This window comes from Harpia harpyja, chromosome 10 (assembly GCF_026419915.1).
Source record: "Harpia harpyja isolate bHarHar1 chromosome 10, bHarHar1 primary haplotype, whole genome shotgun sequence".
In the NCBI taxonomy this organism is placed as follows: domain Eukaryota; kingdom Metazoa; phylum Chordata; class Aves; order Accipitriformes; family Accipitridae; genus Harpia; species Harpia harpyja.
In genome coordinates, this window is record NC_068949.1 from 28,567,322 (window position 1) to 28,594,520 (window position 27,199).

Consider the following 27,199-nt stretch of genomic DNA (forward strand, 5'->3'; position numbering starts at 1 on the left):
GACAACATCTTATCCAAGCCAACACATCACAGCTGCAGGTTAATAGAAAGATAAGAACAGTGAGGTTCAAAACTAATGAAAACAAACAAAAAAACCCCCAAACCCAGTAGTGAGACTGGCTTTCATAAACTGAAGAGATACTGAAATAAAGCTATTGTCTATTAGGAAACAAGGGAGGGAACCATTCACACTTTCACAATATTCACACAGCTGAACATTGTTCAGCTCTAGGGCCCCCAACATAAGACAGACATGGACCTGTCGGAGTGGGTCCAGAGGAAGGCTACAAAGAAGATAAGGGGGCTGGAACACCTCCCCCGTGAAGACAGGCTGAGAGAGTTGGGGTTGTTCACCCTGGAGAAGAAAAGGCTTCAGAGAAACATTGTAGCAGCCTTCCAGGACCTAAAGGGGGCTTATAGGAAATGGGGGGAGAGACTCTTTATCAGGGAGTGTAGTGATAGGACAAAGGGAAATGGCTTTAAACTGAAAGAAGGCAGATTTAGATTAGGTATTGGGAAGGAATTCTTCACTGTGAGGGTGGTGAGGCACTAGAACAGGTTGCACAGAGAGGCTGTAGATGCCCCCTCCCTGAAAGTGTTCAAGGCCAGGTTGGATGCAGCTTTGAACAACCTGGTCTAGTGGAAGGTGTCCCTGCCCATGGCAGGGGGGTTGGAACTAGATGATCTTTAAGGTTCCTTCCAACCCAAACCATTCTACGATCCTTTTCTGACAGCACAAGACTTACAAGACAGCTGCTAATGTTTCACCTAAATTAAACCTGATAATATAAGATGAAAGTCACATAAGCTTGTTTTACTCTGAGGGAGGTGCTTATACATTTTTTTTCCACGTATCAATGATTTATTTGAAGTATCCCAGTCAAAAGACAGCTATCTACTTCATAGAAACAGAAATCAGACTAAAAAGCAGGTACAAAACCAACACTTATTTACAATTAATGGAAAAATAAAATGGTAGCTAGTAATGCTGACAAAGCATTTTTCCACATACCTTTCTGTTCTGTTTTAAATCTACTGAGAAACAGAAAAGGATCTCTTACTTGACAAGATAAAAGTATATTTAAGCATACAGCACCACCATCTGCAGGGGGTTTTGGTTTTGTGTTTTTTGTTTGTTTGTTTTTTTTTTAATTTTTAAAAAAGTCTGTGAATACTTTGCAAGCTACAGCATATAAAAATTGGACAAAGGCAGGACAGCTGGCAGGCCAATCTTTTGATCCAACTTTGCATCAACATATCGCTATATACAGAGACCGAGAATAACTGAAGAAAGTTATGGCTCAGTAGACAGACACAAGTATTTCAAAACAGGAATCTGCAGTGGATGTATCTTAGTTCAGTGCTCTTAAAGGAGGCTTAGATTTGGGAAGAAACTGTTCTGTCATATCCTCTATTTTGTTCTTCTCCACTGTAGCTGCAGATTTGTTCTCTTTATCCTTTTTGTGACTCCTTTTGTGCTGGGATTTAAAGAAAATGCCCAATGTTAAGAGAATACAAAGAAATTAAAGACGACTTGCTCATGTACAATGCAGTATATAGTGTTCTGAGAAAAAAAAGTTGGTAGAACTCCTGAAAAAGGTTCCCAATATTGCATTTACTAAAGAGATTTATTGTAGACATCTGGAAGTTCAGCAGCTATTTTTAAGGGATCCATGACAAGTAAATATACCTCCCACCCTCCCCAAGCCAAATCCAAGCCTAATATACCAGAGATTTACACTGATACATTGGTAGAGCAAGAGGGTCTAAAGGAATAAAGTAAAAAAAAAAAACCAAACCAACAGTGAAGAATGCTAATATTTCCATCTGGCCTCTCAGAAAATACTCCACATCTCATTTCAACTTTTACATTAACACACATGTGTTTATGTGTGTCCTGGTTTCAGCTGGGATAGAGTTAACTGTCTTCCTAGTAGCTGGTACAGTGCTATGTTTTGAGTTCAGTATGTGAAGAATGTTGATAACACTGATGTTTTCAGTTGTTGCTCAGTAGTGTTTAGACTAATGTCAAGGATTTTTCAGCTTCTCAAGCCCAGCCAGTGAGAAAGCTGGAGGGGCACAAGAAGTTGGCACAGGACACAGCCAGGGCACCTGACCCAAACTGGCCAAAGGTGTATTCCATACCATGTGACGTCCCATCCAGTTTAGGAACAGGGAAGTGGGGGGGGGGCAGGGATTCACCGCTTGGGGACTGGCTGGGTGTTGGTCTGCAGGTGGTGAGCAATTGCACTGTGCATCATTTGTACATTCCAATCCTTTCATTATTGCTGTTGTCATTTTATTAGTGTTATCATTATTATTAGTTTCTTCTTTTCTGTTCTATTAAACCGTTCTTATCTCAACCCACGGGTTTTGCTTCTTTTCCCGATTTTCTCCCCCATCCCACTGAGTGGGGGGGAGTGAGTGAGCGGCTGCGTGGTGTTTAGTTGCTGGCTGGGGTTAAACCACGACAATGTGTAGTAAATTATGACAACTTTTTTTATGCAGGATTATTTGCTGAGGATTTTTCTACTGTCTGTCCAGCTCATCAGAAATTTACATTATTTATCTGCTGTTAACTGTTATCAGAATCTGCTGTTATTTTAGCTCAAGTTTAACAAAGCATATTCTACAGGGTTCAAAGTAGTTGTGAGACTACACTAAATGATAGTAGGTGACTTTAGACTACAGCACTATTATGGAACAATAATTTTCCTTCACTCTTAAATATATAGCTGTGTGGAATATCTGTGGAAGTTACCTGGAAAAAGGGAATGCCCCCATTTGTGTGGCACCATATGTTTGTATCCACAAAGGATTTGTCACTAGCAAGGCTTTCACTGGATTCTTGCAACTCTTCCTCCTCTTCCAACAGCTCCTAAACCAGAAGTTTTCAGAAAAGTGTATTTAATGTCTGAGTTTCCTAGGCGAATGTACTAAGCACGATCAGATCTATAAAGACATGGCACTTCCATTTTGAAAAACAGAACTGAAAGTCTCTAAATTATTAACGTCTTCTCTTATTTTTCAAGAGACTGTTTTTGTCGAAAGCTCAGCACATGTGACTGAGTACCCTGTAAAACACAAAGGCTGCAACAGCTCTGGGATTCTAGTCAACTCTCCACAATGGCATGAAAAAACTCCTAAAGATGTGAAATCTTCAATGAAGAGCCTCATTTGCCATTCATACACATACCTGATCTGCATTATCCTCCACCTCCTTTGTCACACTGTTTAGCATAGCATCAAGCTTTAGTTGCTTTTCCCTTAATTGCTCCAGTAGAAGTTCCCGGGGTTCTGTTCTCACAAGTGTGACTGGATAGAAGTAGTCTCTTCTCTGTGGAGTTGTCCCTTTAATGAAGATTGTATACTAATGAAAGGCGCTATTAAACACGATCAGCATTTGCTTTAATTGCAGACCATCAATTTTACATTAACTCAATACAGAAGTCAAGCTTTGTTCAGTCACCATTCTTTGCATGCACCTTAAAAAAGGTGTAAGGCTGCTAGTTATATTATGTCCCCATTAACCTTCACATATGAATTCTGCAACTCAAATTGCTTTCTGTAAGATCATTCCGTCCCCGACCTACTTTAAATACCTGTTGGAATATCCACTTTAAGATCCTCTTGCAGGAAACCATTAACCTGAGTCAGTCCATGCTGTGCTTCCTCATTAAGTGCCAACTTCTGCTCCAGAAGTATCTCCTGATCAACCTTTACCTGATCAAGAAGGCCATTTAGTACCTTCTCTTCAGCAGCTTTTTGTCTACCAGTATGGTCAGCAATTTCAGCTATCACTTTATCACAGTTTTCTTCATTTTTCTGAAAACAAAACAAAAAAACCCCAACAAAAACCACCAAGTTAACAGGAAAGCTAAGGTTATGGCCTCTTTTCTAAGGTGTGGTGCATGATTAGTAACATGACCTGAAACAAACAACTGAGAGACCTCAAATTGAGAAGTTTCAGTGGCAGTTTTACACTCTCATTTTGAGAACTATCTTCAGAAGAGAGTCAGTTTCAGCACCAGTTTTACACTCTCATTTCAAGAACTATCTTCAGAAGAGAGTCAGTTTCTTAGAAAGTATGATCATTTTAGAAAGCTACTCATAAGAATAAAGATGATGCCATCTGGTTCAGATCAGACTCCTCATGCTTCTATGCACAACCCCACACAGAATTAGGATATTCAAGTGAAAGTGAAAATCCTACAAGCACTAGAAGCTTCATGCATTTGTAGGGGAAAAGAAGGAAAACATGTATTTTTAGCCATTCCCACTACATTCAGTAGGTATAACACACAGGGGTGTCTTGAGACTGCAAATGCTTTTAAGTCTTTCTTTCTGAAAGTTAGGCAAATCCAACGTTTTGCTATTTCATTACCTATTAGAACAATAAAACAAGAAGGGTGGGAAGTGAAGTTTGCAATGGAAATTAAAAAAAAATAAAGGAATTCTCAGGTAAGAGGCCAGAACTAGTAGATACAAAAGGAACACTTTCTCCCATAATGTTAATCCATCTGACCAATAAAGTAATTTGCACCCTCCAGAACGTAGTCTGTATTTGATCATTGTGCAAATCTTCCAGGCACATCACTGGTAGATAAAGCTTTAGTATTAGAGATATATACTACCAAAAAGATGTAAAAAGCCCAAATTACAAATGGAAGTTAGCCACATGGGATTAATCAAGACACCCTTTTTTGAGGTTATTTGCATTTAATTTCAAAGTCTTCCTCTTAAATTAAGCTTCTGATTTCCTCTAATTGCATCTATTTAAGCTGAGTAACACAAGCCCGCTGTGATCAAAAAACCACAATTTTGTTCTGACTATAAGTGAGAACTTCCCCCCCCCCCAAACTCTACTGTTAAAGCCTGTCTCAAAATGTTGTATTAGACTCCAAGTGACTATAGGTACCTTTTGTAAACACTGAAGTTGCTGTTTCTCATAACTGAAGGACAGTAGCTGCTGATTGGTAAAGTCAACTATCTGAGCAGTTGTAAATTCAGCCCATTTATCGGTACCCTGAGACACATTTCTGAGATTGCTAAGAAGTTGTTGACAGTGATCAGTGGATTCTTCCAGCGTCATCTTGCTTTCAGCATTTATGATCCTGAGCTCTTGAGAGAAATCATCCAGAGATGCAATAAATTTGCTGTGATTGGAATTTGTACTGCTGACTAAGTCTGTAGTTTTCCTGCAACAACATATTTGTACCAGTTCAGAGATCGAAAGGTGGATTTTAACACATTCTACATTAGAAATACAAGACCAGAACCAGTGAAGTAGTGCAGTTCCATCAAACCAGTTATGCTGTTGCTCTGTTTAGTAAATTTACGAATTGCAGCACTTGGAGCAGTAGTTTGTTAAACCCCCACCCTCCAAACAAAACCCACCCAACCAAACCCACAAACACAAACAAAAACCCAACAACTTTGACAAGACCTTAGTTATTCAGTCTGCAACTGAATGAAGCATGCTGCAATAGATACACTATTATACTTCAAGCTAAGACTTTATGGTATGAAGTTCTGAAGTCCAGCCACACTGAAGGTCACTCATCAGCGTACTGCTCCCCAAACCATGGTCTCTTATCTGCAATATGCTCAAGAGACAAGTTTGACTAAAAGCCTTGTAGGGCTACCTTTTACTCTGGGGAAACGTGAACTATGATCTACATTCTCTGGCAGTACTCAGCACTAACATACAGGTCTTGTCCAGAAGACTTTATAAGCATATAAATAAGAAGAGCATGTAATTTTGCATTTTTATCTTGCATCGGCATACACCAAAAGTAATCTGCTCCTTACAGGTGAACATTTTCTTGCACAGCAGTAATGGCGGTCTTCAAGCTTCCATTTTTTATGAGTACATTAGTTAAGTTCTTCTGAGTCTCCTGAGCAAACAGGTCAAGCTGGCTTTGCAGTGACAAAATTAATTCAGCTGTGCTCTATTAAGAAAAACAAGATACATTTCACTGTTATTCTGCACTTTTTAACATTTCTTAAAGGGTACTTGAATGCCTTTATTTAAAAATGCAGCAAATAAAAGAGCTTTATCATTCTAAAGCTGAAGGTACAATTTTTGTGTAGAGAAGATAGAGGCACTTTGCTTTTGGAAGTATATTTAAAGGCATATATACTGGACATGCTTAGAGCAAGGGCAAGTGGGGTTTTTTTTTTTGTTACCTTCCTACATAAAGCTTCTTAAAGCAGCCCAACAAAGGCTGAAAAGAATTAGGATCATCAAGTTACTGTCCTAACATTTCTTCTAAAGCAAGTATAACAGTTTACTGTTACAAAGAGTTTAAATCAAAGCAAGCAATCACACTTGGTGTTAGGATTTCTTCTTACTCTAAGGATACCTTTGTATGTGCCAACCTCGTCATTTCCACTTCTTCTTTTAAGTTCTCACAATCATTCTGAAGCTGAGCAAAAACACTGGCTGTTTCTTCCCGTAATGTTTTCAGGGTGAGAGAAAGATCTCCAAAGAAGGCATCCATTTCCTTTTTATGACCCTCCATCTTTGAAAAAAGTTTTATTTGAAGTTAGATATTTATCTTTAGGTAAGAACTGGATACTTTTCCGTAGCATAATTTATATAGAAACAAACTCTACCCCAAGAGAAATTGCCAGAGGCACTAATAAAGTATTGTGCATAAAAGGTGGAAAGTAACACCTAGAGCGATCTGAAGTTACAGGCTGGAATTTGGTGCAGGCTTTTCCAAACACAAAATTTGGCATGCGAGGTAGACAAAATAGGAACACACAGACAAGGTACTTGGTTAAGCCAAGAGCAAGAAGCAAGAGCTGGTAAGCCATGGACTATTTGCTGTCTAAGTCTGAAAACCAATAAAAAGCCTCTAGACAAGGGGAGTAGATTTCACATGAGTTGTAGTTGACAAAGGGGAAGTTTTTCAGTCAGAGCAACAGGAACAAGGATTTACTTTTGACAAAATGGAAAAAAAGGAATAAAAGAGTGAGGCTGCAGTTCTACATAAACATCATGAGATAGACTACAACTAAAAATTGAAGCAAAGGACTTTTTTTCTTTTTTTTTTTTTTTAAACAAGTGCAGCATTGTCTGCACTTATGGTTATTGTTAACAAAATAAAGCATCGCATTCCCCAGGAATCAAAGTGACTACAGAAAAAGTTTGGTATGACAGCAGGAGAAATTGGGAGTGATAAGACTTAAGTTGGTTATTTTAGATTTCTAAAATACAGGAGAGACTATATTAAGGATATTATCAAATGTTTGTTATGTATAGCTTTAAGCATCCACATTTTACCATTCTGCTGTGGCATTTAGGTGAGCAGTTGTGCCAATACAGGTAACAAGCAAATACACCACACTCGGAAGGGGAAATGAAGTCTGAAAGAAAGAGCTAAAAGGTAGAACTCATGGGACAGAATAAAAAAGAAAAGGCCAGACCAGAAGTGGAAACACACTGACACACTACAGAAAAAACACCAAAGGGTTATCTGTAAATTAAATAAAATAGAAGAGGACAAGGTAAGAGACAAGTCATGTGCATTACCTTGTCTGCCACAGCAGAATATTTCTTCATGTAACTCTGAAACCGACAGTTTAGCCCCAAGACAAATTCTACCATTGGTGTCAAGCTATTTAATGCTCTTCCTAATCCAGATTTATGTTCCTCCTAGGAACAGTGGTAAAAAAAAAAAGTAAAAGCAAAAGTAAAACAGGATATGACTGTTCCTTCATCTACATTTGTAAGAAACTATCCATATACATATCATGAATTCTGCTATTACAGTATTTGTTATATAATACATTACAGCTTATGGTGGTGACATGGGAGGGGAAGTGACATAATCATGGCCAAGTGCTGAAGCAGAGACAGGTAGAGAACATCAGAAAAAAACCCTATACAATATTTGCAGAACCCTTTTTGATCAAGAACAGTTTCATATATTTAAAGTAACATAAGAGTATGTAAATTTACTAACAATTAATCTCAGCAGCTCAGCTTTACCATCAAGTGACAGATTCTCATGTTGTGTTATTTTCTCAGACACGTGAGAAACTTCAGTAGACACCAATTCTTTAACAGAGGCAAAAGATGCTGATACAACTGATGCAAGAATATTAGCTGCTGAAGAACTGGTGGTCAGGAGGTCACCTACAAAAGAAACCAAGAAGAGTTAGGGTTTGGTTTTTTTTTCTAAAAGTTCCACTGTAAGATAGGAACTCTTTTTATTGCTCATCACCTTATTGCCTCTTACAACGCAAGAAGGCTGTTGATCATCCCAAATACATTATTACTGGTGCAACTGTAATCATTACATTGCTGAAAATAAAGCCTCTTCCACTTAATAAAACAGATGCGTTTTAGGAAACAGTCTTTGGTACTACTAGTTGCAAAAATTCAGGATGACATACCGATACAGGTTTTACACTTACCTATAAAATTTGTGTAAGATGTCAACATCTGTTGCTGCTTCAAACTGTTTTCACTAACTGAATCTTGTATTTTGTTGAACAAAGCATTCATTTGTCCTGCAAATGTATTTTGGACGACAGCATTGTGTTGATCAACAGCCTTCTTACGGTCCAGTTTTGCATGGAGACCAGATACATCTTTTGTAGTTTCTTCAACTGTATTAAGCAACTACAATTTTTTTAAAGTTATTTTAGTCAGTCTTTAAACAAGAAGTCAAGCATACATAATATAAGGAAAAGCAACTGCGGTTCTGAGTTAAAGGAGAATTTATCTCCCTAGAAAGACAGCTATTTCCCTTTACATCAAATTACAACTGTTCTTAATCCTGGTGTTATGTCATTTATAGTCTTAGAACACAGGAAAAAGTCACACACTAGAGACCATTTGTTCTGACTTTGAAACTAAAGCATTAATAAAGGACATCCTCAGTACTTAAGGAATTAAGATAACATTTATCACAGAACAGTAACTGAAAAAAATTTCTAACCTCTTCAACTTTTTCTGAAAGATTTGGCAGTAAATACATTCTTTACTAGTACTCAAGCAAGAGGTTTCCAGTACTAGTTCTGTGATAAATAATTTTGAATTCAAACATATAGTGGATTCTTGGTTTTGTAGTCAGTGTAAATAACTTCTGTACCCATTTATCTCACAGAAACACTCCACAACCCACATGCAAAAAAAAAAAAAAAAAGGCATCCCCTCCCAACCTTACAGGAATCTGAGTAGAAAGAAATTTTCATGTTGACTAAAGATACAAGTTTCATCACTTTGCAGTTTAAATAGCAGGACACTCTCTCTCTCTTCCCACATCAAGTTTGTTTCGATAATTATGACTAATTATGACAAATCTACAAACACATCAAAACCATACCCTAAAATACAGAGGTGACAGGGCAACAGTTTCCATTATTCACTCAGTGAGTGTAAATTATAGCACACATCTCTGCAAAGCTTCTTGCTATTTTTCTACCCCAGTTACATATAACTTACTCTTTCATAGGGCCAGCCACAAGTTTCTAGTAAAGAAAACTACTTATTCTACAAAACAAGTCATGACAATAGATACTGCAAAGCACTGGAACTCTCATGACAAACTGGGCCTGAAGGTAGCTCCACGCTAACCAGTGTGTTTAGCAATCAACTGTCAACATTAGCACAGAGAAAGTCCTGCAATCTTAAGTAGCTTTTCATCATAATATAATTTATAGAGAGAGCTAATCCTAGTTTTCCATCATGATTTAGCAACAATGATTTCCCTGAACAGCCCATGAAACTCCTAAACATGGGAAGCTACTGTTACAGTTAGGTGCAAGAATTGTGACCAACCTTGCTAGCTGTGCCATGAAGTTTTTGTTCAGTGTCTTCCAAAACTGAAACCACATATTCTTCTTCAGCCAGATGAACCTTGGTTTCTTGCAGATCTTTTTGTGTTTCTTCCAGTTCTTTCTCCTTGACTTGCAGGTCTGTTTTACACTGTTCAAGTTCATTTTTACTAACTGTGAATAGTTCAGTGACCTAAAGTGGAAGACAAACATCAATAGGGCAACACTGCTTTTTATAAGTTCAACAGTCCCATTTCACATCTCTCAAATTATGCCACAATACCAGAAGGCAAGTTGTCATCTACTAATGTAGTTTCAGCTGCAAGGCTCGGAGGTCTTAAACCTGGACTATAGATTTGTATAGTCTCTGTATTCACTGAAAATATCACAAACCAACACCATTTTCACTGTAATAATCCTTGCTTCCCCACTCAAACCACAAGACCAAACAATTGTTACAGCACAAGAAAAAAAATCCCACTAAACAAACCTAAGCAGATAGAATGAAGAAGAGTCAGTAAAGCTGACTACACAGAGTAGTTACATATTCCAGCAAATATCTGCATTTCTTCTAAATACAAAGCTCCCATTTTCTGTGTAATTTGTTAATGGAGGCTCATCACCTTCTCCTCTCCCCCCTCATTCTTTGTTCCTAAGCAGGTATCTGTCAAGCGAAATGATACTATTTTACAAGCAGATTTTTGCTGAAAACCCAGCAAAGCAAACTAAAGGTAAAGTGGTAGATATTAAAACAGCTTTAAAAAATAAATATTGCATCCTGCAACTTCATATATATTTCAACTTCCTAACTTCAAGGATAAGGAAGCTCCCACTCTTGACTAATTAGGGAACTTTAAGAACAAAAACTCTTCAGACTGTTCTTTGTTTAAACTTTTTTTCCTCCTTACCCAAAGATTTCTTTCATTTTTTGGCAGATTTAAGCCACAGTTGAGAAACATCACTTACTCTTTTCACTTCTTCCTCCATGATGCTGATTTTGTCAATATACTCTGCAATTTGTTCTTCCTGAACTGTCAGCTTTCCATTAAGGGCTCTCAAGCAAGATTAAAACAAACAAATAAATTAGTTAAGTAAGAGCTGATTTCAAGATTATCTACTGGTTTTTATACCACATATTTAGTAATTTCAAAAAATAAGTATTGCTAACTTCTGTATGAAAAGCAGGTAATTTTCACTCAGTGCAGAAAGGATTTAAGACAGTTTTCCATTGTAAACTTTCTGCGTAAACTAGGCCTCTTACAAAGTGAAGTAAACCATATCAAGTTTGCTCTCCTATGTGCACTTCCACTGAAAGAAAGGCTGCATGGTGTAAATCTGCATCCTGGCTATGCTTATGGTAAGTTCCATATATAAATAAAATCCTCAGTGCAAAGCTACTCTTTAGGCTTCTATCTGTGTAATAATTTCTAAAGAACAAGTTGACGAGTCACTTAAATTCTCCTGACTATCTTCAATTTTCTGGTGTGAAAATAGATCTGAAAGCACTTCTGTGTAAGGATAGGTACCAGTATCTGGGATTTGTTGTAAGTAATTTTAAAGACATTTTGAAGACATACTCATAATTTTCAAGGGAAATATAGACTCCATTTTTTTCTCGTGCAGCAGCAAGGTCTCGCTTCAGACGCTCAATCTCTTCAGTATATTCCTACATAAAGAAACAATCACATGTAAACCTGAAAATTTCTACTTTGCTTTCAAGATTTAGCTTAACACATACTTCACAAAGATGGTGCTCTACACAAGTTTTGCATAAGCACAGGAGAAAAGCACTTCTGTTCCAAATAAGTTCAGTATAGCACCATTTAAATTCATACCACTGGATACACGTCGGCATTGAAACCTCCCATTTGAATCATACCTGGTTGCATGTAACAGCTTACAATGGCAATCACAGCTGCTTTAGTAGCAGTCAGCTGCTTTATATTGGCTCTTCATTCATACGTACTGACAAGTTCAATTTAATTCAGACACTTTCTAGGGAATGAAGCTGCTAATACAGCAAGTCCAGAAAAAAAAAATATCTACTGTCATTTAGTGGCTCTCCACTAACGTGTAATCTATACAGAGTCATAGCTAGTAGCAATAGCCCTCTCTATCCAGCTTTAGTCTTAGCAACAGTTTCAGCATCTGCAAAGTGACTAATGCTGTACCAATAGAGCAGCTTAGTTTGAAAGCGTTAGTTCAGTGATTAAAATCACCTCAGAAAAGCACTGCTACTAGTTATAGCTTCTCCACAACTTCGTAATTCCTGCATAGCAAAAATTAACAGAATTAAACCTAACCTGTAACTTAATTTGTTAAGATATATGTCTAGCCTACCTTAATAAGAGCTTTTTTTGTTAGCTTCTGATTAACTTCAGGCTTGTTCATTATGTTCTTTGCTCTGTGGGCATATTCCAGTGTACTCAATGTTTCCTATGATAAACAGATGTAACACTAGGTCAAGCTGAGGAGTTAACTCATATTTTTGTATCATTAGCAAAATATATCTATTTTAGGAATAGATTTTCAGACTTAAATTTACTTCAAGATTCATAGATGCAGGAGAAACTGTGGCAATTATTGATGTTTTCGTTCGTCCTCCAAGAGAGTCTTGAAGGATTCTTGTGAGTTTAGATTCCCTGTATGGAATATGTGGGGCTCTTTCTACTAGAGCAGTAATAACTCTTCCTAGTGTCAGGAGAGACTGGTTGATATTTCCAGCTTCACGAGCTCTTCTGTCAACTGCCCCAGATCGACCAATGTTTTCACTTCCTGCAAGATCAACCTGAAAGACAAGAGGAAGGACATGCTTCTGTCTCAAACCACCCTGAAGAATGCTTGCCCCATAGCGTTGCAGAACACAACATAGATGAACTAGCTTATGAGTTGTTCAGGAGACATTGGGGTGACAAATGGGACTGACATTTCTCCGAGTGACAAATATAGTTTATATCACTTCATGAAAAACAATGATTTTTTTCCCCTTACCAGAAAAAAAAACCACCTTAGATTCTCAAGAGAATAAGGTCAGATTATTCTAGTTCATACTTTCAGAATAGCAATGACATTTAGTTCAAATACTTACCAAGTTTAGCTTCCCAATTTTAACAAGTTCTTCTCCATCTACTGTTGTTTCTTTCATATGGATGGTAATCGAAAACACAGAGTGAGAACGGCTATAAAAGAATTGAGTTTCAGACAGACATCCCATTAAAGCCAAATGATCTGCTTGCTACATGACACTGCTGCAAGTTAGGTATCCATGCTCTTTTTAGGGAATACATTTGGCCCATTAATTGGGAATTACACATTTTCAATACACAGTTATTCTACCAAGTATATTTTTGAATATACATACATGTGAATATGGTACTTAAAACCAGCGATGAAGCAACTGGATGATGTTTGTCTCATTCAATCCAGACAAATTTTATCTTCTTTCGAGCAAAACCTGAGAGAAACACTTTGGTTTTGTTTACATTTGTGTGTTCTCTACTCACAGACATGTCAAGAAAACTGGCTTGTAGATTTTTTAGTCAATACACTAAGAACAGTTTTACAGAATGTGAGATTAAGAAACATAGTTTTCTTTATTCAGGCTAAGAAAATCAACAAGCAGCTGAATCCAATGTTAAAAATTCAGAAGTTCAATTCAGTTTTCAATCAAAACAGTAGTACAGTTTAAGACGATTTTAGCTTGAGCTTAATACTTTAAAGGTTGGGGTTTTTTTTTTTTAAGTTTCAGATGAAATTAGTTCTGTGTTCAAATCTGTGGTAGCCAAATACCCATTTCCTTGTACCAGTAGACAGATGTGCTTAGTGTATCTTTAATTTAAAAGATGACATGGACAGGGTGTTCCTTGTTTATTGCAACACTGGATCACTACTTGTTCAGTGACATAGATATCACATCTGCAGTTCAAGAATGAGAAATCAGTAATAAACAATTATATTTTTGACCAAGGTGTCTCTACTACGTTCTGACTACAAGCTGCAATCATATGAAGTAGCCTGCATTGCCATACAAAACCCCCTCTCAACCTTATCCCCAACTTCCACAACCCAGTTTGCAAGGTTTCAGAAGCTGGGGTTTGAAAAAGAGGGTCTTGTGTCGACCTGTAAAAAACAGATCTTAGCAGTGTTTTGAAATCCCAACTTCAGTAACAAAACCTAGCATACCATTTTCTACTGCTGGTGAAGAAAGGAAGGATACTTGAAACTCTTACTTCAAATTTTTATTTGGTAAACAGGATTGGCAAAAAAACCCCAGCCCCCAACTACCCATAACAGCTAGAACAAAGACAACCCACCTCACTAATACAGGTATATCAGCTAAACATCTTCCAAACTTGAAAGGACTACAGCCTTCTTTTTGAAGATGTACAATATCTACTGCAGAGAATATTTATCTCATGCTAGTACATACAACGTATTTCAGTTATGTATCTGTTAGACTTCCGTCTTTTGTTTCCATAGGCATAGACAGCTTTGAAAAAGTTAACTTCTTAACTTTGAGTAACAATTAAATTTCAATATTCTAGATGCCAGATTAAGAACATTCTGCTACTTACATCTCAGCTAGAGTTAGGTAGAATGCCAGGGCTACTGTTCCAACTAGACACTGCATATTAACAAGGGATATATTCATAACAAAGTATGCAAACTCTAAACAAGAGGGGAAGCTTATGTAAAAAGTCATGCAGAGAGAAACAGCGTGCCCATTTTTAAGATGAGAAGCATTCAGATTTTATAGTGCACCTTCATACACCTATTAGAATCACCCCACAGGATGTGATAAGGAAGAAGTTCTAACTATGGCTTTCTAACCCACATTTGGCAACCTAAACTGCAATACACAATCTCAAGATCATGCCAGGTTTGTGCTAGCTTTAACATCTTTTACTTCTTTGGTAAGATCCTGTTTAATAAAACAAGAACAAGAAGTTTCTGAAATGGGGAAGATTTGTACCTGGAATATGCATTCATATAAGTAGCTGCAGTTGTTCTTTTTGCTGCACCCCTTTCCAAGATTTGGTAGACTTCATTTTTGTTGTGTACAGTTATTTCTTCCAAACCTTTAATAATTACACCCCTCTGTGAGAAAATAACACATGCTTATTATCTCTCAACAATCCTGAAAGCCTTAAGATCACAAATTTTGGAAGACAGCACTAACCTTGTTTCGAGGGTCATCAAACATCTGCAGCTTTTCTCCAACATCAGGAGTAGGATTCAGAAGATCAAAAAGCTCCTCATTATAGATTTCCAAAAGAGAGACTTTCACTGAAAATTCGGTACCATTCTCTGAGAGTTTTTCAAATATTTGATGCAATGTACGGGGTATTATACCCGCTAGTGGATCCTGTAAACGAAAAGCAAAGTATTTAATACATAAATGTACTGAAAGAGATTTGAGGGTGGGGAGTGGAATTTCAGCTAAATAGTCTGATTTGATATAAGCAAGAATACCTTGGACAAAGATCATCTTCCATATAAAGATCGCCAAGACTTGTATGATTGCATTAAAGATCGCCAAGACTTGTATGATTGCATTAAAGATCGCCAAGACTTGTATGATTGCATTAAAGATCGCCAAGACTTGTATGATTGCATTAAAGATCGCCAAGACTTGTATGATTGCATTAAAGATCGCCAAGACTTGTATGATTGCATTAAAGATCGCCAAGACTTGTATGATTGCATTAAAGATCGCCAAGACTTGTATGATTGCATTAAAGATGTAAAGTTTTGATTTTCATATAAATGAATGAGACCATTTGCTAATTTACAAACATTTAAGGAAAGTCAGCTTCAGGATTTGAAAGGCATCAACTTAGGTTTTCTTTAGCCTTCTGCAATTTCTAACTTTGAACTATAGTACAGACAAGAGAAATCACACCAGTGAAAATATACCTCTTCCCAAGTATATTCCTCATTGGGCGACCGCTCCCCTTCCATTGTGAAGGTCTTACCAGTACCAGTTTGGCCATAACTGTGAGAATAAAAAATTAAAATGTAAACAAGAAACTAAAATTCAAATAAAATTTCCTAATAATAATTATTGGCTTACTTACGCAAACACTGTACAGTTGTAGCCCATAATAACTTCATCCAAAATGGGACACACAACACTCCGGTATACATCAATCTGCTTTGCCTGAGCTCCAAAAACCTGTTGAGGCAAAGACAACACATCCCATTTATCCATACAGTAATGTATGGCATCACACAGTAATCAGACCATATTAGAGAAATGTACTAGCTTGTTTCTAGAAGTCCCCAACTTGACAAGGCGTTACCATATCAAATGTGTAAGTCTTTCTTGATGTCTTATCTGCCACTCCTCCAGTGCGGACACTAACTTCCTTTCTTGCTTGATCACAGTCTACAACAGCATAGGAGCTTGCTTTACGTTCCAAGGCATTAAAAGGCCTAAAAAGACAGGAGTTAAGAATATTGGATTGATATCATTGCTAACAAGAACAAACTGACAAAGCAGTAATATCACTCAGTTTAAGGATCCAGAATAGTATAATTGGGTAAAAGGAACATAAAGCTTTTAACTTAATTTGTTTAATAATTGTTTAAGGAAAAACTGCTGCAATTTGGCAGTTTCCAGACCCTGTTTCTCCTTCCACCCACTGTGGGACAAGTCAAGTATCTATAGCTTTTAGTTTGTTTACATATGTATTTTTTAACAAGTCCATAAGCACTTTTAAGATCGTTTAGATGCACACACAGCTAACCTGCACTAGAAAATGTTGTTCAGCTGCAGGGGGGTTGAAGATTAAACAGACCAAATAATTGTATAAATAAGAACCTTCAAAAAAGGAAAAACTTATATGTGAAAGTTAAGGCAATAGTGAATCAAACTAATTAATTTTAAAAATTTCCCTTTTTATTTTTCATTTACATAAGCAATGAGGCCTACATGTTGCACTGATGACACAATACTCTAAAGCACCAGAAATACTAATAGACCCTACTAATGGCAGAACAGTAGACAGCAATACCAGGACCTTTATAATGCTGATGCATTTGAATAGAATTTGTGAATAGAATTTAATAAGACAGACAAAACATTGGATTTCAGGAGAAAAGAAGTCCACATATCTTTTCACTCTCAGTTTTAAGTAAAGTTTAATAGAGGTGTAATAAAAAGTTCAGAAACTTGATGGGGAGTATTTTGTTTCATCATGAATTTAACTTAAACCTGGTGCACACAATTTTCCTTGAAGGGACATTTGCAACAATTTCTTCCAAAAAGCATGGAAATGACCATGGGCTGAAGACTAAAAGCATGAAATGCTGTCTTATTACTTATTTAGTAGTGCTACTGCACTGAATGTCTATGCTACCTGTATAATTGACCTGAACAGGTAACTTGAAAATAGAACTTCTACAACCTTAGTAATCTTTAAAATATTTTGATGGTAGAGACACTTCAGATGCTGTCTCTTTAAATTATAATGTTAAAAAAAAACAAAACAAAAAACCACAAGTGCATGGCATCTTGAGTTTCCTGACTCTTGTGGCTAACATTTCTTCCTCAACATAGCACTGAGGCTGAAGTGTTAGATTCTGAACAGACCACTAGACACTTTAGTGCAAGACTGGCTGGTGGCAACAGATGATCACTAAAATCTTGTTCACAGGGGCAAGTTACAGCTTTGGTTTTGTGACTTTTAAAATAGCAGGAGGCTGAACAATGAATATATTCTCGTCTGTAATGCTGTAACAGTGAACCAGTCAAATGCAGTAGCCTTATGATATGATAGCCCACAACTGCGAGATTAGAGGAACAATTCAGCTAGGCTGGAGCATACATGCAGATCATCACCATGTGCCACTAGACAAGCAGCAACCTGGTATGCCATGGTGACACAAGTTCATCCCCTTAGGTATGAAGCACATTAACGTGTATTAACAAAGCTAATACGTGCATTTTGAGTTTCCAAAAAAAGTTTTTTTTTTTTTAAAAGGTTTTTGATAAGCTTGGACATGTCAGGTTTTGGAAGCAAATTAATGCAATTGCATCTATCTACCTATCTGTAAGATAAGGAAAACCTGACTGATGCAGAAGAAAAAGGAAAGGTGGAAGGTACATTCACTAGCTCAAACAGACCGAAGCTCTATTAAGAAAGAAAAGCTGTACAAGACGCAAGAGCAAGGGTGAGCTAGAAAGTGTTTAGGCATTAGAGACTAAATCTTGACATAGGACTTAGTCTATGAGTTGCAACAAAAGCAAAATACTACACCATGAACAATCCTGATGCTACTGTCACATCGAGCATTTTATTTATTTAAAATATACACTGATATTTAGTGAGGCTATTCCAGAACAATTGAGACTAATCAGATGAAAAAAAATTATTGCTCTTGACACAGTGTGTCAAACTCAAATTCTTCAATAAAGTTATTCTTCTTTTGCAATAGCCTTGATTTACAGCAACACTTTCACCAATCCCATAACATTTGTTTCAGCAGCTCTTTAACTGTGTTGCAAAAATAAGGGAAAATCACATTTAATTTCTATTTTCATTGTGCATCTGTAAAAGTAGAACTTCCAAGCGTGATTGGAATTCCAATATAATGATTGCAAAAGGCATTAATAATAATAATAATAATAATGTGTAAGCTAACATTTGCAGCTCTGGCTCAAAAAAGAAACCAAAACCCCAAAACTTTCAAAGGTATTTTGAACACTATTCTTAACCCATTAGCAGTATTACAGGTTTAACAAGCAACACTTTAAGAACATTTAAGATCCAGTATCAGTAAGCAAGTCTTTAAAGTCACCTCAAAATTACAAAGAGAACCTAATTTTATGGTACATGAAATTTGTCATATCATACCAAAAAATAAATTAATCTTATCAGCCAATGTAGTTGATCATCATTAATTAAGAAGTTGACTCCCATAGCTTTTCCTCTGAATTCGGAGTCTGCATCACTGAAGTTACACGAAAGATATACGAAAGTGGGTGCAGCAAAAATTTTATTAGCTGCTAAATCATAGCGGCTTCCCACAGAAGCTCATAAAAGATAAAAATTCAGTTCGGTTTTTTTGTGTCTTGAATATCAGTCGTACTAACTCTCATCTAGCTCTTCTTAGCCTTCCTACATAGATTCATACTGGGTGTACCGAACCAAGTCAGGAAATTGCAACTTTTTGCCTTTTTAAGCTGTAAGAGATTATTCACAGCAGTGGTAATTTTGCGGAAATGCCGATTATCTCCGCTGGCTACAGGGGTCCGCCACACAGCGCGAACAATTAATGCCTCGGACAAGCATCCTAAAGCGCAGTAACGAGCGCCGTTTGGATGCAACGGCGGGCTCCTGAACAGCGATATACGCGGAGAGGCGTCACGGAGTTCCCTTTCCCCAGAGCCGCCGAGTAGCAGCTGGGCAGAGCCGCGGTTCTCCGAAGGCCCCTGCTGCGGGCCGACCTCCAACGCTTGCCCGGGGGGGGGGGGCGGGGAAGGCCTCCGCGCCTACCTGCACCGCACCACCACCTGGATGTTCTTGCCCTTCTCCTCCTTCTTAGCGCCACCGCTGCCCTGGAGGCTGAGGGAAGCCATGGCAGAGTCTCGGCGCGAAACCTGCCGGGGAGAGAGAGGCGAAGCGCTGACCGCCTTCGCTCCGTGGCGCCTGGGGCTCAAAGCAACCGTCCGCCTCTCGCCTCAGCCGCCGCCGCGCGCTCCGCCACCGACTTTGAACCACGCACCTCCCCCCGGCCCGGCCAATCAGCGGGAGCCCGCGGGGCACCATGGGACTGATGTTCAAATTTCGGTGGTGACGCACACGCACGGCGGAAGCGGCGCTGCCGCCCCGTCCCGCCGTGAGCGCACTGCATGCTGGGGGCTGTAGTGCCCGGTGGGTCGCTATCACGTGACCGAGCGACGGTGGGGCGGCGGAGGCGGCACCGCCCCTGGCAGCTCGGGCCGTCCGGCAGAGCAGGCAGCGCGGTGAAGGGAATTAGACCGGACGGGTCGCGGGATGACGGATCCCGCGGCCCGGGACGGCACACGCATTTGCATTACGGCGTCCGACCTGGTCGCCTGAGGCCCGCTGCTGCCCAGCGCGCGCAGGCCGCACCGCTGCTGACGTTCTACCTGACGCCAAACTCGAACCTGCCGTGCAGCAGTGGTTTTGCCGCCACTACCGCGCGCGCTCACGAGGGGGCGGCAGGGAAACCCACCGCCGCCTCTGCAGCGGCCGCTGAACTACCGCGGGTTCGAGGGCATCCAGGCTTCCCACCGTCCTTCGGGATTCTCAGCGCTCTCCGAACAGCGGATTCGTCACCCGGTGCGGAAGGAGACAATCATCACGCACTCAGGAGAGGCATTGTTTATTGCATATTTGCGCAAAGATGGGTGCTCGGTGGTAATTCCACAAAGCTAGCACACCCTGCAGTTAAACAAGCAAGCGATTTATACTCACCCACTTAGTTTCCAAAGTCCTTCCCCCAAATCATTATTGGTAGTCACTTACTTGCCACCATTTCTATTCGGCTAAGGTTTTCTCCGCTTCAAATTCAAAGTACAGTGTTCTTTTATTCTACAGCCCATGCTCAAGGAGTGTAGGGGGGGAGTAGGTCTTTTAGGTCTTGAATTGAGTCGGTGGTCACCATCTCCCCCCGCTGCCTTTACTTTTCCCCAAGTTCATGCTTCTTTGGCAATCATCAGGCCTTTGGTGCCTTCTGGGGCAGGATGTTTCCTTTTCATCAGTCTTTAGCTCCTTCTCCGAGGGTATAGTCACTGGCAAAGCCTGTATCGTTTACACAAAGTAACCAGGTCTACAGAGCGAAACCATTGAGTACTGGTCCTCCCTAAAGGACAGTGCATCGTGTTTAACCCTAAATTGAGCAGTACCACCACAGTTAGGCCGTAACTCAAACACATGACTACATTCCTCATGTAATCTTCCCTCACAGGTCAAGCCCCTCTGGCCATACATTCTTCTATCCCCACTGGCTCTCCAGTTAGACCACGTTTTCTTTAAATGTCATGTTCAAAATTAGAGAACACCAAGCAAACGCTGAGGGAGTGGAAGCATTACTTTGCCCATTTAATAAACAAAAAATACCATATTTCTGTGTACACGGCAGGGCACAGTGGTCACCGTTCCCAGCAGGGCACCTCGCCATCCCCTTGGTCAGCGGTGCCCTTCTGCAGTTTGCCACGCGTTTGCAGCAGAACTGCCAGGCCAGGCAGGTTCTATCCCCCATCAGTGCGCTTCACTGGCCCTGCCTGCAGAGCTCGGCTCTGGTCCCTCTGTGCGTTGTGCGTGCTTTAACTCAGGTTGGTCTGCAGTGCAATTCATCAACATCACTCTGAATTCTACACCTAACTTTCGACATGTGTACAGGCTAGTATTGCCTGCTCAATTACTGGGAAAATCCTATGTCAGAATGAACATAAATAGTTAAAGGCTCAGGACAAAGCACCACGGGTGCAACACATCCATCCTTTTATTTTGAAGCTAGATCACGTGAACCACTCACCAAGTACAAGTTTGCATCCTCTCACTAGCAGTTTAATTTATGTCACCCTAGCTCCCCTGTGAAAGCTTCCTTTGAGAAGGTATTAAAAGCTTTGCAAGGTGGAGGTCTACGCCAGGATAACAGCCCTTGTGGGTAGAGGGGATGAAGCAGATGTTAGAGAAGATTTAACTGGTTTGACATGCTTTGTTCTTAACAAATCCGCACTGGCTCCTACAGACTGCCATACTGTCATCTACCTGTTATGGCCTACAGCACTACAGCGTTTTGCTGTTGTTGTTGTAGGGCCTTCCCGGTTGCTGAAATTTGGGTTACCCATCTATAATTTTGCAGGTGTCCCCTGCCCCCTCCCCTTTTTTTTCCTAAGTTGGCTGCTCTGAAACTTACACCGCCTCCATGAGTTCTTAAAGTTAATAACGAATGAGTCCTAATCCATAAGGCTTGCAGTAATTTTTCTGACAGTGACATGAAGCAGCATCACATTATGCTCCTCTACCATTTATCTCAAAAGTTACAACAATGTCAGAACCAATCAATCTTATATTAGGCATGAAGAATAGGATCTGAGAAATACACACATTATTTTTATAGAAAAGGACATGAAGTGTTGGATTCCTAGTCTGCTCTGAGCAGAAATTGATTCAGAAAACATTAGCATTCAACAAATTTGTCTGCCATTCTAAATACAGACTGATGATGAGACAGGACAAGAGCTATGAAATCTTTATAGGGATTAATAACAATTTTCATTGCCAGCCTTTCTGAGCAAGTACTTTCCGTTTGCTCCATATAAGACTTTACTGGTTGTATGCCACTGAAAACAATACAATCTTAAAGTATATATAACATATAAATATATTACATGAAAAGAAAAATACTTTGCAAGGACAGACGTTTGGAAGTTAGTAACTGCCAGATAAATTACTGCCCTACAACATTCATTTTTAACCTTTTGGCCTCAAACCTAGAAAAAAGGCAATGATTCTGTAGACAAAACTTGGAACAAAACACTTAAAATTTATATGCATAGACAACTAAGGAATCTGTATTTTCTAACAGTCTTAGAGCTTAACTTTCCAACCAAAATGAGTTTGGTGGGTTGATATTACTAAGACATGCTATTTTTTTTTCCTCTAATGAAACACTAAAAATCACAATACTACATTTTATTTCAGTTAAGTGAAGATTTAACCAAGTGGGAAAATTAATATAAGATAAAAGCGATATCCATTGCAAACATATTGAGACCACCCTTATTCTTACTTGCTTTTTGTATTCCATATATGCTAAGAGCAAAAATAATTTGTACAGACAATTGTGTAGGAGCTACTGCTAGACTGAAAAGTCAAATACAGGTATGCGAATATACTGAATCTTTACTATTTGCTCTATACTCCTTCATATGGATTGTACAAAAGAAGGCAGCAATGGAACACAAGAAGTCTCTTCTTCCCATTTCTGCCAGTTTGTTCTTTTCTAGTATGAAAGTGTAACTTGCATTAGTCAGAATTTTGCTCAAAATATAAACATGTCTCTCACAAACATGAAAGAAAAGAAGAGATCATTCAAACCTGCATTTAAACAAGAGAAATCTATTTATTTACTGGGAGCTGAATCTAGCTGATAGCTACCTTTGCCATAGCTGTGGTAAGTGGAAAACGTGTACTTCTGGTAATGGAGTTAACTTAAAAAATGCATACAGTTTAATAGCTGCAGCTCTGTTTTACAAGGTCAATATATAGCATAGGTCATACATTTTCTTAGACTAGGTAGAGCCTAAAGATACTAATACACTATAAACTCAGTAACGGGGAGCTAGCATTTCACAAGCAATAAATATGAGAAAAAAGAAACAATACTTAGGGTAGGCTTAACAGTGGTTTGGAGAATGACCTTTAAGAAGGCATGTACATTATCTGTGACAAATACGTTTGGGTTTTTTTTTTTTTTAGAGAGAGACAAAAACATTACAGAAAAATATATATTAATACACACAACTGCCAACATAATGACTTCGGTAGAGATTACTAATCGCCACTTACTGATCCAAAAGGACAATTTTTCACTAAAGCTTGCCAGTAAGAAATCATTGTATTATAGTGATATTCACAGGCAATGCATGTCTCAAAAAAAAAAATTAGTGTTTTCCTAGGATTTATATCAGATGACCTGAGTAATTATAGGTATGGAGGCCTGACAAATAGTACAATTGTTGTCAGTAAACATGATTAGCTAAGAAAGGTTATAATAATGGAGAGATATAATTAATACAAATTATAAGTTTGGATGAGACTTCTTCAAGGCTTAGTAACACCTGTTTTGATTACCAACATGCTACACAGTGTATGAGCAGTACTGAACATGTGGAGAGTTTAATATTATCAGTGACATAGGAAAAATTTACTGATTAATTGCATATTCACATTAAAGGGGAGATGACCTGCACCTCAGATAAACATAAAGCAATTTCTAGCCTTTGAACAGCCTGTCCAGTTGGTCAGTAATATTCTAAACTCTGTGTTGTCCACATACAGAAAATTAAACAATAAGGACTCACACACCCTGTACTGGTATATTCTCAGCTGAGGACAGGGCTCTCCTTCAGTCAATGCAACAGGATAATTATTTCGCCGTTAAAAATGAAAGATATGATGCAATAAAATAACTACTTTAATGTTAAAAATTAAGGACCCAATGCATACATAGCATGATTAAAAACAGAATTGGTTTCAACTAACCAGGGAAAATACACAGAATAAAAGATCTCTTTTTTCTTCATGTGTGCCAGATCACTGTCCAACAGAGACACAGATGGTAGCACTTTTACATCTTTTTATAGTTATAGTCACCATAATAAAAAATTAACACCACATGTAGGGGGGTGTATGCATTTGTGTAATTAACTCATGGTAAAGCTAATAATTTTCCATATGCTTACCTATTTTCAGTTAAGGCATGCAGCTGTATGACATCCTTTACCAAAAAAGAAAAGAAAGAATGTATGGGAAAATTGGAAACATATAGACTTGATAGGACTCACTGAAGTCAGCAGGAAATGTCTCCTTGGTTTCTCACTATCTTTTGACTTTAATATTTTAAAATGTAATTAATTCAGTATTTTTATACTGAGAGCAGTCAACAGGTGATCTTTTTTCATATATGCCTTGTCATGAAATCACCAGTATTTTGGACTGAAATAACAATCATAAGCTATGCTTTTTTCAGCCTGAGGCCAGTTTGCTACAAAGCCCTTTTATATACAATTACAATTTGAATTTAATCCAGAATTTTAGCTTGGTAGAAAAATATGCTTGTATTAGAAGCATATCAAGACTGTACTTAAGAGTTTTACACTTGCTGCCTCTTAGCTTTCAAGAGGAATATAAAATACTGGCTTTATTCTAAATTAGTTGTAACCTGCTTACTCTGAGGATCACCTTCCCTGCACTGTACAGTTGTGTCACATATCCTGAAGAGGGATTTCCACACTGCTACTCCATAAAGCTCCTTCATGGGAATTTTTGAATCATTTTCACACTTACTCTAAACCATACTTAAGTTCATTTGGTATTTTGGACAACACCTGTTTTTCCACTAGAGCAGGTGAAGAAGGCAGGACTGAAAGCGCCAATTGTCTACGAGCAATGAAAGTTTCATGGGGAAGAAATCTTAGTTGCTGGACTACACTGAGAAAGGGATTTTACTGTAAGGCCTCTTTACTTTTGCTGATGGTGTCGTATTAAAAATATCTTTAAAACACGGAAAAGATATCCAAAACAGCGGATGAGTGTAATTTTGGCCAGTATAAACTGAAATAGGCAAGGGTTAGAATATAAGAACACAATCTGCTCTGACTAAACATCAGTGCCATTGAACAGCCACTAAATAAGCTTACAGTGGATAAAATAGGTGTAAAGTACAGTAGGTGTGACCTCTATTGTACACCTCTGCTGCAACAGTTAGATGCATGAGGAGGTGTGATCTTTCATCACCACAGCTCAGAAGCAGAAGCACTTGCTTTAAATGCAACTATTAGCAGACCACCACAGTTTCGCTGGTGCAGTCTACTTCGCTTTCCCAGGATTGCCCCTGTGTATATCCTAGGCAAGATCTATAGGGAAAGGCAGGATTTATCAGAGCAGCTAAATATACGTCAGGCCAGCATTAGCTAAATATATACATTCGGCTACATTAAGTTAGCAAACTCTGTCAGGACCTGAAAAACGAATACACTGCCTGAAACTCTGTATACTTTTATAGCTTTCACCCCTACATGATAACTGATACAACATGCCTACAACTTGTGTTAACAATAAAGGCAGAAGCATTTCTACTATACACCCAATCGATGAAAGCGACATCAATTCACAACCTCTTAATCCCCCAGTTGCTTCAGAGAGGGAGGAGATAGATCATGAAGAGGCACTCATCTGGCAGTGTGCTTTCTGCCAGACACAATGGCATTACCCTCTCTAATGCACTGGCAATGGCACGGAAGCAAGATTTAAGATCTTACCATTTATCCTGTCCTCTTTCCCTCCAGCCTGGTCTTCACTTTTACATACACCAGGAAATGGAAAAAAAAACCAACCAAAAAACCCCCAGACTGCCTCAAACTAGAATCCCATGAGGGCAAAGATATCCTTCATTTTCACAGGAGTTAACATATTGTGTTAAAGTTAGGCTCCCACACAGTTCTAAATCCAACCAGTTAATTTAGGTGAAAACTACCAACTGCCTCGCTCCAACCAGGGTTAGTTAACTTGAGAGACAGTTCTGTGTCTAAACTGAGGCCAGAAGTGTGGGTGTACTTGATGTAGACATGAATGTTTTAAACTGGGTAGCTCAGGTATTGGTAAGAGCATCTCTATAGCAGCACAGACCTCAGTAGAAACCAGCAGCTGAATGTCTACCCAAATTCCCTGACAGATTTTGTTGACCATATGGAGCAGCGTGCTGCCACTTCTAACAGCTAATTTGACCAAAGCTGACTAGTTTAAAGCCACTTCCGATACATCTTCAGTCCCATCTCTGGGTACATAAATAACCATACCTAACTTGTCAGGTCACATCTTTCTACCTTTTTATGACAGGAGGAGGGTTCTGTGAACTTCCAGAGGTGAGATACCACCTGTAATAAAAGACAAGCAGTGGGGAAGCTAAAATCAGGCATTAAATGTAGCACATTAAGTTTTTTCCTTTATCTTTTTTTTTTTAGTGTTGAGAAATAAGACATAGGAAAATGATACATACATCTGAAGCACGCACATTACTAGAACTGCAAACAGTGGGGTTTTCTGGGGTGGTTTGGGTTTGGTTTTTTTTTTCTATTTTGCCTAGAAAGGAATTAAAGCAGCCAGCCACAACCACGACCTTCCCATAGAGAAATCCACGAAGAAAAAAAGTCTCCCCAGAAAACCAAATACATGGAATTATAACACAAGTTCAACCTCACGCAGCATTTACACCTCGTAAACCCATCCTGCAAGGGTGCCCGAAGCAGCAGTGCCGCAGACCTCCCGCGGCGGGTGAGTGGCGGCGAGCAGACTCCCGAGGGAGAGCTCCCGCGGGTAAATTCTCTCCCCAGGGCGAGGGAAGATTTTGACACCCGCTGCACTGGGAGATCTGAAATCTCTGCCGCTCAGGACGGCACCGCACCCACTGTACTCAAATTACGAGACGTCTAATTACCTTTTGTCTTGGCTTTCGCCGGCAGGGACGCGGAGCCCGGCCACCAGGAAGCGGGCGGGCCGCTCCCTCCGCGCCGGGCCGCAACGCGGTCCCTTCGCGGGCGCAGCCCAGCCCCGCGACGCGGCGGGGCCGCCCCGGTACCCTTCTCGCCGCAACCCCGTCCGCCTCCGCCGGGCGCGGCTCCCCGGCCCCCCCCCGCCGCGACGAGTGTC

At 39.2% G+C, this 27,199-nt stretch overlaps 1 protein-coding gene across 2 annotated transcripts; it reads right to left on the minus strand.

Annotated features, from left to right (window-relative positions):
* KIF11 (kinesin family member 11) lies at positions 1-27,143 on the minus strand. 2 transcript variants are annotated; one of them, XM_052799858.1, is made up of 26 exons: positions 26,988-27,143; positions 26,350-26,427; positions 24,235-24,269; positions 20,237-20,563; positions 19,292-19,395; positions 16,094-16,226; positions 15,869-15,966; positions 15,708-15,786; positions 14,971-15,156; positions 14,764-14,888; positions 12,880-12,970; positions 12,337-12,579; positions 12,132-12,227; positions 11,369-11,457; positions 10,758-10,845; positions 9,796-9,984; positions 8,427-8,634; positions 7,973-8,145; positions 7,540-7,662; positions 6,365-6,523; positions 5,811-5,950; positions 4,918-5,197; positions 3,602-3,824; positions 3,196-3,350; positions 2,761-2,877; positions 1-1,477 (listed from the first exon to the last, which is right to left on the minus strand). In XM_052799858.1, exons 5-26 carry the CDS (start codon positions 19,372-19,374, stop codon positions 1,352-1,354), a joined length of 3,204 nt encoding a protein of 1,067 aa, XP_052655818.1. In that variant the 5' UTR covers positions 19,375-19,395; positions 20,237-20,563; positions 24,235-24,269; positions 26,350-26,427; positions 26,988-27,143; the 3' UTR covers positions 1-1,351. The 2 variants fall into 2 exon arrangements, with proteins under 2 accessions (XP_052655818.1, XP_052655817.1); XM_052799857.1 differs by having other exon boundaries at positions 20,237-26,427.
* Between the last annotated feature and the right edge of the window lie 56 nt (positions 27,144-27,199).